Source organism: Aythya ferina, assembly GCF_964211825.1.
Source record: "Aythya ferina genome assembly, chromosome: 7".
NCBI lineage: Eukaryota > Metazoa > Chordata > Aves > Anseriformes > Anatidae > Aythya > Aythya ferina.
In genome coordinates this window covers 19,592,684-19,613,929 of record NC_140302.1, presented here as the reverse complement: position 1 = coordinate 19,613,929, position 21,246 = coordinate 19,592,684, and the positions used below count along the sequence as shown (strand labels likewise).

General features: G+C 36.1%; 1 protein-coding gene across 3 annotated transcripts in view; it reads left to right on the top strand.

Moving 5' to 3' along the window:
- Window positions 1–21,246, top strand: part of ERCC6 (ERCC excision repair 6, chromatin remodeling factor) — a 48,717-nt gene that overhangs the window by 6,421 nt on the left and 21,050 nt on the right. For all 3 annotated transcript variants that reach the window (XM_084525795.1, XM_084525796.1, XM_084525797.1), the window contains exons 4-8: window positions 807–915; window positions 2,857–3,580; window positions 13,305–13,430; window positions 17,906–18,064; window positions 20,643–20,778. In XM_084525795.1, the coding sequence (XP_084381921.1) occupies window positions 807–915; window positions 2,857–3,580; window positions 13,305–13,430; window positions 17,906–18,064; window positions 20,643–20,778 (1,254 nt within the window). The remainder of the gene's footprint in view (window positions 1–806; window positions 916–2,856; window positions 3,581–13,304; window positions 13,431–17,905; window positions 18,065–20,642; window positions 20,779–21,246) is intronic.

Here is a 21,246-nt window from a genome sequence, read left to right as displayed (position 1 = left end):
TTACTGTTTGGAATTTCTTGTTTATAAATGAAAGTTAGCAATACCAAGGAATTGCAACATTACTGGTAAACACCCAGTTGAGGATATTGCAGTCAGATAAAAGGTGTAGCAGAAGAGCTAGGTATGAATCATTTTCTTAGTGGTAATGAGCTATGTTTGTTAAGACATCTGTAATGTTGAATTTTTCACTTATTTTTCAAAAGTATTTAACTTTGTGGGTTTTGCTGGTAAATTAGCTGTGATCATTCATGAATTAACTGTATAGAAATGTATATTGACTGATGGATTTACATTTTCTGTTTCTTTCTAAGCAAACGTTCTAAAACTTCTGGGATGATAAATAAATCTTATTAAATTTTATAGCTGATTTTAGTGGCATATTACCCAGTAATCCAGTCTTGCAAATCATGAACAATTTCTTTGGTATTCTCTACATATCGCACAAGTGCAATTAACAGGCTTCCTTTGCATAGTTATAAAGTGGCTTTGAAAGTCACTTTGAAAGATGGACATAAAAATGCATAACAAACATGTGAAACCTGTGTGTTTAAATAATCTGATCATACTGCATGTGTATTTTAAGGTAAGTTACACACAAAATTGTTTGTGTTCTATGAGTCAATGCCCTACAGATACATGGTGACAATTTTTTGCACTTCCTATTTTAAAATTGAATACTTCGAACATTTGAATATGACTTTCTGTTGGAAAATACTGCAAATATTCTAACTTAAGTATTGCTTAAAAGGATAGGAAGTCTATGAATGAGATTAAAAATTAAATGATGTATCTAATTTTCATTCAAGGAGCAGCAGCTGAAGAAGATCAATGCAAAACAAAAACGTCTCCAAGCAATTCTTGGTGGAACGGAGATTCTTGATAAAATAAGTGAGATTGAATTTGAGGATGATGAAGGTATGGGAGAAAGCTGGAAGTTCTCTTACTTTGATGTAATGCCTTTTGTTGTTTGATGGTAATTTGCAAGATCCTTGCCAATAAGGAAATAAACTTCAGTAGTTTGTTTTCAAAGGATGACTAAAGAATGCTTATTCTCTGCACCTGCAGAATTGCAGATCTTGGCATATTCATATGGGAAGTTTTAAAAAATGGATGTTAATCCATGTTCAGCTCAGTAGGGATGGCTGATGCACATTAGAGTATTGGGCTTAATAAATTGGAAATCTTAACATTTTTTTCACAGCTAATTTGATAAAGATGACTAACATCATGATTGAATTACATTTTATATGCTGTATGCTATCAATCAGCATTAACAAAATTGTTTTTTCTTATTGTTGGGAAATAGCATTAGAAATGGATGGAGGAAGTGTTTCTTTTTTTTTTTTTTTTTTTTTTTTTTTTTTTTTCTTTTTCAGGCTGTATTACATTTAAGAATAAAAGGAAAGAAAGAACTTCTTCCAGAACAATATATTTGTTCTCTCAGTGTTTCGTATGCAAACCATTTTCACTGTTTACTTTCTCACTGCCTACTGCAAACTGAGCTGGGATTTTGTAACTACAGCTTGGCTGTATCTTGTCCACCATCACTATTTGCAGTATTCTGCAGCGCAAGCTTGGGCCCATACAATGTTGTTGCCCTGTGCATTTACCCCACTTTGGCTGTCCTGTTGCAGAGGTGTAACACCTGTCTGCTGTGTGTCCACTGCAGATGTGGATTCCAGATTTCACAGAGCTTTTTTTTTTTTTCTCTCCTGGCTCAACAAAACTTACTGGGTGTGAAAACCTCAGTAAAGTTTTCATAGCAGAAAATCATCTTTAAGCCTTTTTTCTTGTAGCAGGCTCATGCAGTAAGACTCAGGCACCCAGTGTGATGAAATGTAGTTAGAAAGTGAATGGAGTCTATGACAGAAGAAGTGAGGTTCAGCAGTTCCAGGGATTCAAGAAACTGAGGGGCTGGAAAAGAAGGGCTTTCATGCCTGATGCATTATTGTTAATCATTAAATATGCTTTGGTGATAAATATGGTGTTTTTAATGAGACAGTAGCATGCTGTTGATTCTGGTATAGCTACTTTGAAATTTTAGACCATTAACACATTTCAGGCTGGAATTTCCCTTCAGCTTCTTGAATTCAAGAGATTTCTTTCCTCTATGGTTTCAGATACCGGTTGTAACTTCAGTTAACTGTGTTAATAAGTATAGTAACTGTGTGTGCAGTTTAACTGAAGCATTCTTCTATGGCAATGCAATGTGTAGCCAATCTGACTTTTAAAGTCGTAATCCTAATGTTAGTGTATTAGTATTGTAGAGTAGGAAGATAGTGTGTTGTTGGTTTGTTTGTTTTTTAAGCATGTGGGAAGACAATCTTTTGTGTGTGCCTTAATATTTGTGTCTCTGTCCTGGTATGGTTAATGGAAATGTCAAATTTCAAGCTCATGAGTAGGACTGAAAAGTCAGTAATAAAAATACAAATGGACAGTGTTGCTCCATATGCAATCTGTGGTTTCTTGCAGTGAACAGGATATGTTGAATTGAAAGCATAGGAGGGGCACATTAGAGTTCATGTGGTGTTGAGGGTTACTCATTTATGGTTGGTTTTGCTGCTGCTGTGGGTAGTTCCAACGGTATAAGCATTTTGATAGTGGGTGTAATCTTTCCTATAAGAATTTTTGGAAGTAGTTTGAAGTTTAAAAAAAGTCCTTTGGCTTTCTGTTTTATTGTTTTCTGTTTTTTTTTGGTGTTTTGTTTTTTTTTTTTGAACTTCTTATATTATATGTTAGTTTGGAGCTGTGTATAAAAGTGAACGGATTTAAAGTTTGAAAAAAAGGTTGTTCCTGTGTTTGAGTTATTCAGGACACGTGAAAGGTATGATGAATGTTCTGACTTTTTTGTTTCAGAACCTGGTCCATCGTCTCTTGGCAGTATGCTTATGCCCGTTCAGGAAACAGAGTGGGAGGAACTTATTCGTACTGGCCAGATGACCCCTTTTGGAACTAAAATACCTCAGAAGCCAGAGAGGAAGGCACGACGATTAATGCTAAATGAAGCGTCTGATTTTGAGAAGTATTTAGCAGACCAAGCTAAGTTGTCATCTGAGAGAAAGAAGTTATCCCTTCACAAAGGAGCAAAGAAGAAAGCTCAAGCCAAAAATGTTCAATGCATAGCTCCCACATCTACTACAAAGGAAAAAAAGGGTAAATCCCTGTCAAAAACAGATAAGCGGTTAAAAAAACACTTGAAGAAACTTCAGAGGCATGCCCTTCAGATTCAGCCAAAATCAGGGATTCCAAAAGAAAAATATCCTGAGACCAAGAAGCTGAAGCGAGAACAGGAGGACGATAGTGGAGACTCTGAGTATGTACCTGATGAGGAGCTCTTTGATCCAGAAGAAGTCGAAGAGGAGGAAGAATGGGTACCTTCTCATGCTAATAATGATTCTGATTATGAACTCAAGAATTTTTCAAGAAAGGGAAAACATTTGGTGAAGAGAGATTCTAAAGAAGCTGAAGAGGATGCTGACTACTTTCCAAGCTCTGAGGAAGAAGAGCCTACAGTAGGGAAGCGCAAAGTAAAGAGATGGAGAGATGATGGAGATGAAGACTATTATAAACAGAGATTAAGGTTAGTCCTAGACATTTTATTAGTAATATTAACAAATGATATTGCATATGTGAAAGGCAGTTTATAATACACAGGTAGGAATTGGAGGAAGGAAAAGGAGACGGTCAGAAGAATCATAGCCTTCCAAAAAGGAATTAGGCTTATCTCTTAATTATAATGGCTTTGCTATTTAATTTTTCTGATTGCTATAGGCTCCTTCAAAAATAAGTTATTTCAGTATTCAATTTGTTTGCTATTTGCAGAACTGTGAATCTGCCAACAACAAAGTGTATATACAAAGCAACATTTACTTGGCAGTGTTACTGTTTACTTGAGTGGTGCTTTTGTCTGCAGATCTTTATATCTACTTTTCAAATATAGATGATTTGTTCTGTTTGATAGGCAAAATTACATGCAGACTGACCTTTCAGAGGGAGAGCACTTCTACAGCGTGAAAGAAATCTTTGGTTTGGTTTGGGATGAGGTGGGGTTTTTTTCAGCCCTAGTTAATGGCTAGTCAAGAAGAAATTCCTCAAACAAATCATAGTTATGTACTATTTTTGTAGAATCCATTCACTTATTGAAATATGAGGCAAATATGTATAGTGTATCTGGCTAACAGGTTTATTTGAGCATCAGTATAAAATGGATCTTGAATTTAAACTTGTGAAAATTCATACTAGAAAGGACATCATCTGTATTGTTTGATTAGCAAGTGATATTTCTTGCATAGTTTAGATAAGTAATAAAGACTGGATGTTCATATTGCTATGACTCAAATCTAAGAAGAGCTGCCCTGTTTGACAGTGATTTTTTTCCTCTTTTTGCCCTTAATGAGGATCGTGATGTCCTTATCTAAAGAGGTAGTGGAAATAATAGTAGTAGTTTTCTCTTGCTACAATAACCTCAGGTTGTAAACTGTGTAAGATTTATAAGGTAAGTCAGCATCTTCTATTAAATAGACTAGTATAATTAGGTGGTTAAGTGTAGCTAAAGTGTCAGGAACACAAGTTATTTCTGAAAATGGCAGTTGAAACACCAGGTGCTTATCTGTAGTTTATGAAATTTATATCGCCTGGGTGTCGATGGTTTCTCTGTAGCTATGGTGTGCAGTTGAGATGTCTTCTCTATGGATAGCATAGCTGTTGAGCTCCTAACAATAAGACTGCAATGTTTCCATTTTCACTGCTGCCTGGAAAATATCTTTAAGGGTTAACGAAGTGATATGTAGTTTGTTAAACTCTTAAAATGCTAACTAGACATGCCAGTAAAGTTAAGGAATAGTTTTTACACACTGGGAGCCAAAAGATCAAGATCAACTAAAACAAATAAAACCATTTTAGTGTTCTGTAACTGCTGGCATGTTATCTCTTTTCTGCTGTAACTGTTGAGCTTCATATAATGAATGTCAGCTTGTTGATAGCATGCTTGCTTTGAATTCATTACTTTTTGTGAATGTTCTTCAAGTAGTTTATAGCCCTTCAGAAAAGCATAGATTCCAAGTTGAAAACAGCTGTTCTAGAGTGAAAGGAACAAGTGATACTAAGGTTGTTGGTGAAGGGTGGCTAATGCAATGGAAAGGCATAGCATGTATAACGGTTGGGAGACTTAAATTTTACAGCAATATAAAACCTTACAGAGTTAAATGAAGTTCTATCAGAAGAAGGGGTATAAATACCTACCTTTTCTCATTGTGAGAGCCTGAGCTGCTGTGGAGAAAGAGGTATATTCTGGTAGAAGTACTTGCACTGTTTCAGAATCGTTCCTGGTAACAGAACTGTCAGTAAGAAGAACCCAACTTGATTTTCACATCTGAGATTACTAAAACAGATCAGAAGCTGACATGAGGCGTTAGGCTGGCAATCCCAGGATGCTGCTTTTCAAAGTTAAAGCGTAGTGTTATTGCTCTTGAATAGAAAATTTCAACAGGAGGCTAATCTGAGCAGTGTCCATAGGGTCAAAAAGAACCATGTTTTTATTGGATGCATTAAAAAAATTAATTGTATTTAGTTGGTAAAATATGTACTATTTTATTGAATAAAAGTGTGTTCTTCACATTTGAATTAGACCAGTATTAAATCATTTTTAATTCAGTGTTTTCATCAAGAGTAATTTATTTTGATTGAAAGTTTTAATATGACTCTCAGTTTAAATTCATTCAAACACGTTTTTTAATAACATTAAGATTGTGACAATTTATCCTTAGCAAAGTCATATTGTAGACTACATTTCTTTTGGTTACTAAAGTTACAATAAAAGCCTAAATGAATTTTAGAAATATCAATAACTGTAATTGCCACCAAAACACTACATCTCTTAAAAATTTCATAGCTACAGTTATTGTGGCTGTTAAGCTGCAGCTGTCCACATTGACGTTTTTATGCTGACACCCCCAGGTAATCTTCATTATGGGAAATGCCATGAGAAAATAAAGTGTGGTGAATTAAGAAACATATTAAGAATGCTATAGAAATTCTGTCATTTGCTTACATTTATATCTTATTTCACATCAGTTTTACTTTTGAATGCAAATGAATGGGTGAGATTATGGTATATTTTACCCCTGAGGTAGGCAAGGCAAAGTCCTTTAGGATTACTTTAGTCCTCTGAACATCTAGTCTTGTGCTTGGCGCTGAATAAAGTCCTACACTCCTAAAGATTGAAAATGAGTTTCCTTAACATTAAAACTTTTCAGGGATGGGACTTGAAGAGATTGGTCTGTGTCAAGGGGAAAATATGGTGATGTTGTTAAAGCATGATAATTAGCTAACTGCGGGACTGCTCAGCTTCTCCAGAACAGACTGCTTCCAGAAGAGGAGCTGGTGCATCTGCAGGAAACAGGGCGGGTAGGAAAGCGCCCCGTTCTTTGCTTGCCTCCTAAAGGCAACTTGCAGCAGTCAGCCTAGTTGCTGCTCAAAGCAAGATGTGATCAGTGGAAGGTGGAAAGGCTAGCTTTTCAGTACACATACTTAATAATTTCAGTTCTCTTCGCTTGCATAGGTCTTGCCTTTGTTTGCTTACCATTACTGGTAAGCAAATACTTCTTTACACATTACAAACACTTCTTCGCCTTAAACATATCCACAGTTTCTCTGGACAACCTGGTCTGGTACCTCACCACTCTTTGAGTGAAGAGTTTCTTCCTTACATCTAGTCTAAATCTCTCTTTTAGTTTCAAGCCGTTATTCCCTGTCCTACCACCACACCCCCTGACAAAGAGTCCCTCCCCAGCTTTCCTGTAGCTCCCGTTACACAACGGAAGGCTGGTGTAAGGTCTCCCTGGAGCCTTCTCTTCCCCAGGCTGAACAACCCCAAATCTCTCAGCCTGTCTTCACAAGAGAGGTGTTCCAGCCCCCTGATCATCCTAGTGGCCCTCCTGGACTTGTTCTAATACATCTCTGTCATTGTGCTGGGGGCCCCAGAGCTGAAGACTCCAAGTGGGGTCTCACGAGGGCAGAGCAGAGGGGGAGAATCCCTTCCCTCACCCTGCTGTGGTGTGTTGACCGCACCACACAGCTTGCTGTCATCAGCAGACTTGCTGAGGGTGCACTCAATCTCAATCTCACTCTCCATGTCACCAGCAAAGATGTTAAATAGCACCAGTCCTGATATTGACCCCCTGAAGAGCACCACTTGTTTCTGATCTCCACCTGACGGTTGAGCTGTTGGCCACAACTCTTTGAGTGCGACCATCCAGCCAATTCCTTACCCACCGAGTGGTCCATCCATCAAATCCACGTCTCTCCAATTTAGAGACAAGGATATCATCTAGGGGAGAGCGTAAAATGCTTTGCACAACTCCCAGCAGGTGATGCCAGTTGCTCTTCTGCTTTCCACCAATGCTGTAACCCCATTGTAGAATGACACTGGATTTGTCAGACTATTCTTTGTATTATTCTTTCTTTCAAGGTTTTACAGCTGTGGAAGGTGCAAACTATGCAGGTTTTTTTGTGTATTAATCAACATTCTCCTTTGCTGTATTAAAATGTAAAGCATAAATGTAATCAAATAATTTTAGGTCCTAATATGTGATTAACATGTTACACTGTTGACATTGCTAATGCAGTATCTACATGAGGCAATAGCTTGGAAACAAACAAAACATAATAGCGATCCTAAGGTCACTGTTCCCATAGCAGCTGCCAGTGTGTATATGCCTACTGCTTCAGGGAAGGCGTTATATCTCACGCTGGGGGAAGATAAGTGCCATATCTATGTTTTCCTGTGTATTTTGTATAGTTTTTGGAGTAATGTTATCTGAATAGCTCTTCATTCAAGTGCTGTCAAGTGCTGCGAGGCAAGGCTAGAAATGCTGCTTCTTTCCATGTCTCCCAAGTGACAGCCAAGCAGCTGAGTTGCTGGAAGTTGTGGCTATCAATGCACAAAACAGTTGATAAATATCAAACAAAAATAAAATTAGCTAAAAAATAAGTTGTGTTGTTCTCAATCAGATCACTTTTTGTATGTTATCTGTCTTTGAAATATCCGTGTCGCTGAATCTCTCATTGTTTCAGAGTTATAAATTTAAAAAGGATTAAATATTACCTTTTGTGGAAGACATTTTCTTAGAGCATCCTAACTGCTCTTTAAAATGACAAATCCAAGACACAAATGAAGATATATTTTGGCTCACTCACTGAGTACACCTTTCATTCTAAGCTCAAGTGTGTAATTGTCTACATCAGTCTTAATTTACTTGCAGAGACTTGTGGTACTAACTGCATTTATTTCATCGGTTAGGACGTACCAATTAAATCCACCCATACAGACCATAAAAAGTTAGATCAGAAAAGTAATGCTGAATGCTTCAATTTAGCAAATTAGAATAATCTGTAAGGGGTTCTTAGCTGTCTAAAATAGAAAACATATTGTGCTTCAAAAATGCAAACTATATTAAACACTCAGCTTGGTTCCTGACTGTATTTTAAAAAGAAAAAAAAAAAATCTAATTGTGTTCATTACTGTTTTGGATGCAGAATTTCTTTCTAGGGTATTGCAATAAGTGGGAAATCAGCTTAGTATCTGAATGCAATCTTATAGTAAGGAAGGTTTAATTGTATGATATATGGCTTTGATACTGTACTTGCAGGATGAAATTGTACTTACGTTAGTGACCCATGGACAGCATAAAAGTAAATTTCTCAAGGGTCATGCTTCTGTTCTCAAGAGACTTTGGTGATACAATAAAACCTGTGTTTCCTGATTGTTAGACACGTTAATGAAATTTAACTGAGATTCATAAGGATATTTTTAATTTCATCAATATATTAAGTCAAATTATGAGCTACTGCTGTTCCTCCCTCGAAAGTTTGACTTAAGGGGAAGGGTACGGGAGCAGACTAGCCAACTGGTATAGCAAATACTGTCCTCCCATTGCTTCAGCCATTTAGAATATTTTCACTTTCCTAAAGAAAATAGTGAAATGTTACTGTAAAATAGCTTAATACAATATCTTGCATCAAGTTCACAGCTTTTCAGAAACTGAATAATTTCTTCAAACTGCAGTTTATTATAGTGGTGGTAAAATAAATAAATAAATAAATAAAATGCTGCTTTCTCTTTAAACTTAGGAGAAAATATCAAAAACCTCCGGACCTTTAAAGAGATGCAATAGCAGAGCCTTTAATTCTACAGTTTGTGTAATTATACATTTCAGTAAAGTAACAAATACAATGTGTATAAAAAAGGAAAACTAGGTTCAGAATTTATTAGTTCAAATTCTAGATATACTTATTTTCTAGATATCTAATGATTTCAAGAGATATCTTTACATTGGTCAAAATTAGTGCAGAAAGTGTTGGTGCAATTCCTGAACGGATTTGAGCTTTTTTTTAACCTGAAGTTTCTTCGTGGTTGGTTGTGGATCATTTTTTCTAACATACACTAGAGGGCAATCTGCTTCTTCCCAGGGGAGACTGAAGCTCTAGCGTTGGCTGGTGGCGATTCTGACATTCAGAATTAAGAGGCAGGCTCTTGTACAAAATACTGCTTCACTTGTCAGTTGTATTCAATTTGAATTTAATATGGATTCTTAACCTAGCTGTCACGTCAGAAGTTTTGTGATTTGAAATTGTTTTCGCTTTAGTGTGATAAATAGGTGTCTTCTTTCTTCTTTTGAGTCTTATCTTAACCCAGTCAGATAAAGTAACCCAGTTCTGACACGTCTCAGTTGTTTCTGGAGCTCAGAAAATAATTGATAACAACTTCATAGTACTGGACAAAAATAAATGTGTTTTTATGCTGTGCCTCTAGAATGTATCAGCCTTTTTGGATGAGTTAGCCTGTGAGCATAAATGCTATTTTCCTAAGTCAAGGACTAGCAGACTGCTAGTCTAAGAGAGAGGTTTTTGTTCCTATGCTAGGCTAGTTATGTAAAAGTATTTGTGGTGAAAAATTATTTTTTATACTCTTAGTAAGTTGTTGGGTTTTTTTTACTACTTCACTGGGTACGTGATTTCATGTAATGAAATAACAGCCTGAGAGCTTACAGATAAATATTTGCAACTCAGTCTTTAATCAGAAAACTGTCAACAGCTCCTCATATTTTTCCCTGCATATGCTGCTTTTTCTCTCCATCACAATTTTTACTTCTGAAGGTGACTGAATGTAAGAGATCAAAGCACATTGCTGTAAAGCTGGCTCTCTGAACTTGTCCAGTATTGTGTTTTCCTAGTTAATTCTTCAGTGTAATTTTTTTTGCAGTTATTGTAACTTTCATGTATTTGGAGATGGTGTTGTTCACTTTCACTTAATAAAACAGCACCACGTTTGGAACTGCTTCCATAAAAGTCAGCTGTAAGTATTTTCTCAAGATATTGGTAAAAAGCTGGTTTAGAAAGCTGCCATAACTACCTTTATCCCATGAGAAAGTATGTGATTGCTGTTTGTGTATCCAGTGTTGAATTTCTTCCCTGTTCCTAATCCAAGGTTTATAAAACAGATTTGACAGGGGCACAGAAGCCTTTAAGTGAAGCACCTGCAAGTTTTGCCAAAGTAAGTGGTCAGAAAGAGAGAGAAACTTACTAATGCTGCCCCTAGGGAAAACACAGCTTGAGCTTGTCTTACTATGAGCTCACAGGTCCTGCGGGAGATGACTATGAATGACCTAACAGGAAGATGAGCCCCTTTTACAGTTTTCACCTTATGTAAAACTGGAAAATGCAGAATAATGTCCATAGGAAGACAGGCACCACTGTTTTCCTTGCCCCCGGATCTGCCTATTGTTAAAATAAATAAATAAAATACAAGGGGAACACTAGTCCTTCATTTTCATTTCGTTTTTTCTTTCAGTCACTGATCAGATTTTATCTTAAACTGTTTTAACTGGGAGGGTTTTTCTCTCGTGGAGAAGGCATTTCTCATATCAGCTGGAGGGTGTCACAGTACTGTACGTGTCATTGTGCCAATAGTGTCTGCTCTTAACATGATACAGTGGGTAGCATGGGTGAAGTCTTAAAGACTTAGGGCAATGTGTGGGATGTTTCATAGTGTCTTTTGGATTATTTTGCCAAGTTTGAAGTGCAAAATATCAAGAGATAGTAGCAGTTTTACGGGCAGTTTTTTGAGAAATTCTAAGAGTAGCTTCTGTCTCCGTCCTTTTGGGTGTTTAGGTCAGGATATAAATTAAGATAATGACAGTATGTTTAAATTTTGTTTCTGCAGCTGATAATACTGCCAGCTGTGGGACAGAAATTAACTGATGGCTTTATGATTGTTTCTTTTTCCTGACATAGGTAAAAGTGGACCAATAGCTTTGAAAATGCTCACTTAGCCCATAAGCTTAAAGTGCATTGCATTGTGTGTACCAAGGCTGGAATTAAAATACTCTTTACATCTCCATTGTTGCAGTTTATGTCCTTTCAAGTATTCAGCTTTGAAGATTGTATACATTTTTTTCTCTCCCTAAAAATATGTGCTTCTTTTTTGCATGTATTTCATAGAAAAAATCAGGATTCATAACTTAAAAAAAAAAAAAAAAAGGGGGGGGGGGTAGTAAATCTCCTCACTTTGTTAAGAAGCTCATAAATCCTTTTTCCCAAAAGATGAATTTTACTTTAAGAACTCTGATAATTCATTTACCCTGACATCTTTCTGCTGCTACAGCTGTCCAGCCAACAGCAGAAGCCTAGGCTGTTTTTGTAACAGGTAAAACGGAGAGGGAAGTTGTTACCAGGAGGGAAATGGGACTGTGCACTCAGCTGTGATGTTTGACATTCAGAAACTGGAGGTGTACTTGAAAACTGCTGCATCCCACTAAGCCCTCCTCCATCTACTTATTGCAGGACTGTTCTAGAGTGTATTCTCCGGGTTTTCTTCAATGTGGAGTTAAGACTGGACAGATGAGCTTTCTAGCTTCTCACTCAGGAGGCAGTTTATAGCTCAATACTGTAGATTTCAGTGCTAGGAGGCTTATATTAGGTTTTCAGCCTACATTTTCCACTTGCTTCTTCTCATCCCATCAGTGCTATTTATAGTTCTTTGGAACCTGAACAATTTTGATCTTTATATTTTATGTTTGAGATGCTTTTAGACTGTCAGGGCTTCTCTTTCTTCTTCAGCCTCATTCAGGTTAGCACCTTTGTGTGAATTAATTATAACTATGGGAAAAGTATTCAAATAATGATGGCTTAAATTGGAGTGCACACTTGATTCGAAAGTATTCTGGCTGGTCTGGGGAGGATGAGGTTGTTCACTTGGGAGAGGGTTTCAGTAAGAAGAAATTTTACTGGTCCATATATTTAGGGTATCTGAAAGGAGGTACACAAATCATTCCATCTTTACAGATGCAACTATCTTTTTATTAGATGAAATCTGTTTGCAGAGCAGCAGCACAAGGACATTCACCATCTGTTCTATAACTTAACACTTTCTGTAGGGATTTTGTCAGGTTATACAATGTGTTTGTCATGTCTGCAGTGAATGCACTTTTGCGGGAGAATTCCAGCAAAATCCAAGTCTGTGAAGTGCTGTTGATGGTTTGTTATTTACTTGTTTTGGTACTGCAGTCATTTCCTCCCAGCTGGCAGTAAGCATGCACTTTGCTATTACAGGTAGATGGTTTTTTTGGGGGTCGCTGAAACAAATGCATCTTGGACATTGAAAATCCTTTGGTACTCTTTCTAAAAGGGGGCACAGGGCGGGAAGGCAATTCTGTAGCCTGCCTAGAGTCCAAATACAACCGTCAGGCTGCATACCATAAATCACTCTGTAATTTCAAAATGTCAAAATACTCAGTGACTACTTAACAGCTTTTAGAGCACATCATCCCTAGGACTGTGATGTTTCCAGCTGAGTCCTCTGTATACAATTATATGCTGCTAAAGATTTCTCTAGGTGAAAGAAAGTATTTTAAATGTTTGTTTAAATTGAGAAAAATAACTTCAAAGTACTTCAGCTTTATTGCTTTTTTGTTTTGTTGTTGATTTTGATGTTTTTTTTAAATTAGGAATTTAAGGTAGCCAGTTTCTTTTAATGGTGCTAACTATTGATTATATTGTATTTAGTATTTCTGTCTGTAGATAATTGTAACTAGCTTTAAAACTGAAAGCTTTTAACTAATCAGGATTGCATGAACATTTTCATGTAAAATATTTTGAGTTGCATAACTCTCTCCAATTTATTACTACTTCAGCTCAACACGTCTGAGAGTGTGTGTATATATATATTTAATTTGTTGTTTTCTACTTGATGCAAAATTCCATGTAATATTCACTTTTTTTTTTTTCTATTCCTTATGTAACTCTAGGAGGTGGCAAAAAGAACGCCTGAAGGACAAAGAACATCAGGTGGCTGAGGAAGGTTCTGATGAAAGTGACACTGAATTTGAAGAGGGTTTCAAAGTTCCAGGATTTCTTTTCAAAAAGCTTTTTAAGTATGTATTGTATACTTTATTTTAATATTAAGTTGCTCTATGCTCTTGGTAATGATATTAGTAGTAACAGTGATGCTGATTTCCAGATACCTTTTGCTGCAACTTCTGCTACAACTGTTTCTATTAAAAAAGCTGCAGGAGCAAACCTCAGAGGTTATTTATTGTAAGCACAAAATGCAGCTGTATGAAAATAGAGTTAACAAGTGACTTGTGAGCGTTGTGTTTATTAGCTAAACTAAGGATTGAGAAGCTCTCCTCATCTCTTGTTGTTAACTTTTTATTGGCAAGTGCTTTCTTTTAATTTTGTGTGCAGAGTGATAGGAGAATCACTTTACTTTGAAGATGCATTGTTGGCAAATTGTGATAAATGAAAGCAAGGAATATAGGTGTTTCTGTGATTGGGTAGAGGGTGATCGAAATTTTCTGCTAGCAAAAAATATAGTCAAATTTTCCTATGAGTAGTTCTATAATCTTATTATAAGACGTTTAAAACATGGCTGTGGTGTCCAATGATGCTTTCAAGCAACTCATCTTGATCTCAAAAAGCTGTATACAAAAGGCAGCCCAAACAAGTTAGCAGCTGACAAGTGAATTTCATCCATAATCTTTCCCTGACTTTCAAGCATCATTGACTTGTATTCATTTTTGTAGGCAACATTTCACACAGAAGGAAAACCATTTCCTCTTTCAAAAGCTAACTCTAAAGTCTTATAATTAGTCCAGTAGAAAGCTATGGTTTCTAACAGGCATGCATGGAGCCCCTTCCAACAGGAACACTTAGTCTTAACCTCAGAGAAATTATTAGTGTTGTCCTGCAATTCTTCAGAAGGAAAGCACTAGCTCTGAAATGGAATTGAATTAATGACTTGGTTGCCAGGACCATACACAGCCAATATGTGGTTTCCAGTTGTTTATGTGAAGGTACTGCAGGAGTAATCATCCTGAGAACGGATGTGTGGTCTAAGCAACCCAAAGGGAATCGAAATAAGGCAGACAACTAGAAATTAATCTTAGAGATATCAGCCTCGCTAATGAAGGGTATCCCTGCAAGCATGAGTCAGTTGGCAAAACTTCCTAAGTGGTTAGAAAGATCAATTGAGTTGAATGATTTGTCTGACTTGTAACTTAAATGCTGAAATCTCCAGCATAGGAAGGCCCATAGTCAATAGGCATTAAACTTTGGAATTCTGAACAAGTTTAGTAGAAAACATGGAAGTATATTGACCCATGGAGGAGGTGTATAGCACTATTCTGCAAGTGCTCTTTCTGCATATTTGAATGGAATTCCAAAGAAGTTATATCACAGTAGAAACAGCAGATCCTTAAGTTTGTTGTGGTGGTGGTTTGTTTTTTTTTGGCGGTTTGTTTTTTCTAATACACTTCTCTCTGCTTTGAGGAACATTCATCAAGATGTACTTAGCTAGTACCAGTGGTGCTACTATGGAGCAGAACTAAACACAGTGAGCAAGACTGACTTAAAAGCATTGCCTTACACTGTCTGCACTTAGCCTGAGATAAGCCTGTGTAAACAAGAAACAAGCTTTCTTTCTTAGATGCTTTCAGTACATGATTTCCCTTACATGACTGCAATGCCATTTTGTCTCAGCAGCAATGCAAATAAACACTGTTAGCTACAGTGGTAAATTTTGAGGGGTGCATCAGAGGGTAATTGCTGATGTGAAATTCAGTGCAAACATGACTATCTAGAAGATTGGGCAACATTTTTATTCAACTGTATTTTTTCAGTGGAAAAAAAAAAAAGTCTAATGAAAGCATAAGATTAAAGAGAATTGATTATCTCTCTGTATGACCGTAAAAAATTATTTGGGAGAAACTTTTAAAGTTTTTCTTAACCTTTTCAATTGTTACAATTTTTTCATGCTTAGATGTTTTTACAAAGAATTGGCATAGCAAATCACCTTTATGTGTTCCTCACAAGCTAATATTAATATTTATCTCTGTGTACTTTCATAGTCATTTAAAGTAATGTTCTGTCTCTGGAAAAAAATAAAATAAAAAAAAATTAAAAACACAGAGCTTTAGAAATGTATTTACAGGACATTATTTAAAAATATGTTCCTGGTTTTGTTTGGTACATCTTCTAAGATACTCATGTCTGGCCTTGGCATACAGCATTCTTGTGTAGGGGAGGTTCTGGGAGTTGAAATCGTCTATGTAGCTTCATGAATGCAGTTTAGTATTGTATCCAGTAAACAGAAAATAAAAATCTATGCAATTAAAGTTTCACGTTTAAGTAGACACTTGAAATCTTGTACAGAGCATTGTTCCTGTGTAGGGAATAGAAAGACACCATAGATGGATACTGTATTTCCTTAATGATGAGTAATATTGAGAGCTATTGAAGTACGAAAGGTTAGAAGAAGAGGACAAAAAAGTCTTAAATTACTCTTCAGGTTTGTTTGGAAAGCCTAACAAACAAGCCTAGCTGGTTTGTTTGTCTTAGTGCATGAGATTGACTTAAGAAAGGGAAGCACTTTGTGACCCAGAATGACGTGAGAATTTCATTTCGTTGCAGAAAGTTGCGTGATTTTTTTTTGCTATTATCTTTCTATCCTTTAAAAAAAATAAATAAAAAAGCTTTTGCTATTTTTAATCTTCAGGGTCCAAAGGTTTTCCTAGTAAATTTTAATCTATTATTTTGCCTGTTTAAACCTATTACGGTTAGTAATAGCTATTAATTTGCTCTTTACGTTTTGTTCATCTGGATGTTTGGTGAAAGTGCTTGCGTCTTCTCTATTTTTAGATATCCTTGGAGCAGAATTTCGCCCAGACTTTATAAACTGTATTGTCTTTCTTTTTGAGAAGAAAGGGGAGAAAGAGAAGATGGAAAAAAAATGCTTATAAATGAAGCTAGCTTTTAAGCACTAGATGTAATCCTAAGAAATAATATGAAATAACATCAGGAAATTACTGAGTAGTTGTCCTCTGAAGATATATGCTGAAAATTAGTCTGGAGTAGTTTCTGACTCAAATTAAGATTCTTTTTTTTCTAGATTTTTTTTTCAATATTTCCATCAGAAAATGTTCTGACCTTCATAAAATACTGTAACAAGTAGCATCTTTACCCGGTTACGGCCAATCCTGAAAGCGATTTTGTAGTTGTTTAATTTAGATTCCTGCATTCATTTAGGTGAATTCATCCCTAATAAAAGGGTTTTTAAGGGCTTCTTGGTATAATGCATTTGAGATATCAGCAGATAGAATGATGTCTGAACCATTAGATGTGTTCTTTGATCATCTTTTTCTAACTACTCAGGCTGTTTGTTTATTTCCTTTCAGCAGTCATCTAAATCCATACAGATCACAACATAAATTGATTTTAATAGGGCTTTGTAGATACTAGTGTCATTAGCTGTCAGTACTCCTAAACGTTCTTTGTTGAAAGAAAAACATCTGAAATATGCATACAAGAGAATGCCCCGAAAATGAACGATTCCTATTTTACAAAAAAAAATTAGGTTTTGCTCTTTGCTGTGCTTGGCATTCCAGCAATGTATGCCATCAAGAAAATAATACTGGTAACCTTGGTCTTCTAAATTACAAGACAGAGAAATGCTGAAAACAGGGATTTTCTTTGAAATTATTTAAATACGCTGTTGATTCACTTTTTTGTTGTTTTCAATTTAACCCCCCTCCCTTTTCCAAAAGGTTATATTTCTTCTGTTGCTGTCACTATTTCATATCATTGTAAAAAAGCATGTTTTAAAATTCTCTCTCCAGCATCCTACCTCCACCTTTTTAGCTTGCCGTTGTAAATGTTGTTTTCTAATCTACTGCTTTTAACTGGAATGTATTTAACATTGTTGCTTGTACAATTTGTAGTGGGCAACTGGGAATAGAAACTACCCTGATACTCTTACATGATAACACTCTGCTGCATCCTATTCACTGGTATAGCTTCTATTGTTTTGCCTTCGTAAACGTTTTGCCTTCTTGACTTATTTATTCATTAAAAGAGATTAAATGTTATTCAATGAATTTACGTAAACAGAAAGCATAGTGTGACAGATGTGATCAGTTTTCAGAGTGGAGAGTGAAGACTGTAGCCCTTGTAAGTCAAGCTTTTCCTTCAGTTCAAGGTGTATGTTCCAAATAATGTAATTCATGAGACCCATGCATGTCTTCTCTTCTGAAAAGATAATTATGCCTTGTTAAGAGTAGCTTTCCAAGTTACTTTTAACACTTAAAATATACATGAAATAAAATACCCTCTAATTACCATGACTATCAGTTTAATTAGAAATGTTTTAGCATTGCATAAAGAATGAAAGTCACATGTAATGTTTGAGCCCATCAAAAATGTATGACCTAGTAAATACAGCACTCATGTAAAACATACATCCAGCATGTTACTGTAACTAGTAGAAGAACCTTGCCAAATGATTAATTCATGAGTACTTTCTGTTACGATCTGTATTATCAAACATTTGCCATCTTCTTTTCCTTGTTTTTAGGTACCAGCAGACAGGTGTTAGGTGGCTCTGGGAATTGCACTGCCAGCAGGCAGGAGGAATTCTGGGAGATGAGATGGGATTGGGCAAGACCATCCAGATAATTGCCTTCTTGGCAGGTCTGAGCTACAGCAAGATCAGGACTCGTGGTTCAAATTACAGGCAAGTGCTCCTCTGCAGACTGTCAGTCTGTGGAGCTCAATTAATATTTCATCAGATGTATTGCTGGTGGAGGAGGGTCCTGTGAATTATTAATGACATTTCAATTACAATATTCCTTTAATTCTTTTAGTGGGGGACATCAAAGGAAAAATTTTACGAGACAATGGAGCTGTAGGGCAGGAAAAATTAAACATGTAACACTTTTAATGAATTCCAGGCATTGATGCTTCATTTTGCAGATGAGCCGCACTAGATATTTTGGGTCAATACAGTGTCTAAGGTTAGCTTCCACAAATGGATTGTTTACAAACTCAATTACATTAATATCAATAGTTTACACAATATGGAATTTTAAATTAGATGTAATACCTTTGGTTCCATTTATTAAATTTTACATTAAAATATTTGTTCTGGCAAGACACCAGGTGAATGCTTTACAGGAAGCAGCAAGCTGATTTGCGATGAAAGTTGGAGTTTCTGATCGGCAGGGAATTATCTATGCCAAAAAATAGTAGTAGTAATAAAAACTGTAACTTACACAGAGGAATTTCCATCTTTGTTGCTATTCAAAACTATATTCGAGTGACTGGCTTACAAAAGCTATCATTCTTTCTTTATTATTGAACAATGCTTTGAAATTCTTTCTTTATAGGTGAAATTACCGGAAAGGATACTTGTTGGCATTCTTGGATTTACAAGTGCATGCGTGAATAACACTTGAGTTTTCTAGTTTTGGTGGCTCTATATCTGATGTGAATTATGACATGCAATTAAACAAATGTTGCAGTACTGTACTGAACAAAAATTTTAACAATATATAGAGGGACATTTAGATTATGTTCAGTATGTGCATTAATTGTAAAATAATGCTTTAAAGAGAAAGCATTGCTGTCTTCTGGAAGAATTGTATTCTTCAGTTGCTTTCAACTGTAGCTTTTCTATACCAAACTGCCATGCTGTACTACATCACTCAGGCCAGTTGATTTACTTTGATATGACCTGTTTTAAGGATGCTGCTCTACAGATGACTTTGTGTGAGTATATTACCAGCCCTAGTTGGAGACCCACTGAGTTGATGGAATTCCTTCAGGAACACCTTTTGACATGGTTACACAGTTAGAGTCACTAGGATAGTGCAGTGAGACTACAGTGAATCTGAAGAGGCCGAAATATAATTAAACACCTACATTGCAATGTTCTTTCTGCAGATCAGAGCATGCATTCTGTTTTTTCTGGCGCATCTAATTAGCAAGTCCACCACCAGAGTAACTCCATGGGAGAAAACAAGCTTTAATTATTATTACTATGAAACTTTTTATTCTCATTTTGCCTGTGTGTCTAAACAATTTGGTCTTTGCATGTTCGAGTAGTTTCCACATCTGCGCTCTGAACTAGGAAGGTACTAACACTAACTGGTTAGCTTCTGTCTGACAGTTGTGTAGTCTAGTAAGCAGAAGACCTTCTGGTTAGTGTGGTTGAGAAGCAGGCATCGTTGTGTTGTTAACATGCCCAAGGGACTTGATACCTCATTGCCTTGATGTGTAGAGGGAGCTAGTGTACTGCTGTATGAATCTAGCACTGCAGCCTTTCCTGTAGTCTCTCTCAGCCTCAGCTCTCATTCTGTAAAATGAAGACAGGCATACTGTCATTACTGTGCAGAAGTGCAAAGATTGTTATATTTGGTAGCACCTGGCTATTATGACAATAGAGCCATTTTGGAACATTCAAAATACACAGCTATATTTTTTATTCATGAAATTTTCTGCAGAAATATCCTTCAAAATAAAGGCGTATAAATTTCCTTTTGTAAACTGTTTTTTTGACAAATAACCAAGCTAATATTTTTGTTTCTGCTGTAGTATACTTCCTGCATGGTTGTTGGTATTTGTTCCTGATCGTAATATTTCTTGTTTGGCTGTTGTGCAAAAGATTTTGTCCTCTTTTATGGTTAAAAAGTGGCTCTGAAATTTATATACAGGAAGACCTTATTTCACACATTTCCTCAGTGAATCTCAGAAACAAATGTCTGATTATGAACAGGAAATGGATTAGATGGTTTTAGCCCAGCTCTGACCTCAACTTATTTGGATATTATACTCTGTTTCTTTAGAGTCCCTGTATTATCTCGCTATCTGTAAATTGTGATGATAATAGTATAGTATAGTATCACCATGAAGCAAAAGACCTGTGCAACTCCATTTGCAAGACTTTTTTTTTGTGGTGTAGAAGTAATAAAAGGGTTGTTAATAATTTCTTTTTCTCTTAAAGAAATGGTAGTCACTCAAACCTGATTTGTATCACCACAGGATGCAGGATGTTCCCTTATGCCTTACTGTTTGGAGCTTTTCTATTTCTGTGTTTATCTTGATAGCTTTATCCATTAGCTCACGACATTCAATAGATAAGCTGTTTTAGCTTTTTCCTTGTTACCTACCTCTAAAAAAAAATTATAGAAAAAGAGTGCCAGTTAATTTCGATAGCTCTTGTATTCTACTTGAATAATCAAATATGTCAGATTATTTTAATATAGGGTATTTATTTCATGTTGAAGGTTTGGTTTTTGTTTGTGTGCTTTTAGGTACCAGGGATTGGGTCCAACAGTGATTGTTTGTCCAGCTACTGTGATGCATCAGTGGGTAAAAGAATTCCACACTTGGTGGCCTCCATTTAGGGTCGCCATTCTCCATGAAACTGGTTCTTACACCAACAAAAAGGTAATAATTGACACGCATTTTGTAATTCCAGAAGCCTGTATTTTTACATGCTAGCCAAAAAAAAAAAAAAAAGAGTATCTTCTGTTCCTGAATGTTTCTATGCAAGCTTGTGATCTTCCTCTGATTGTTTTAAAAAGTTACAAAATTCACTGCCTTGTATAGATTTGTTAGGAAACAGGACAAAATGGGAATTGTCATTCCTGGAGTACAATTACATTATAATACAGAACAACGTTACTTGAACAAGTTAAACGTAACAGGTTTGTTGTTCAGAGCATTTTGATTGTGCTGAAATCCATTCTGCCATGACTAGGCTGCTTGTAAACCAGATTGCAAGTAGTTCAAGCTTGCTATGGGGCCCCTGCAGGGTTAGACAGCTCAGCTTTTTATGGAATTGAAGTTCATAATTGTTTTAACATGTTATTTTCCTTTAAAAGTCTATCCATTTATAGTAGCCAACACAGTATG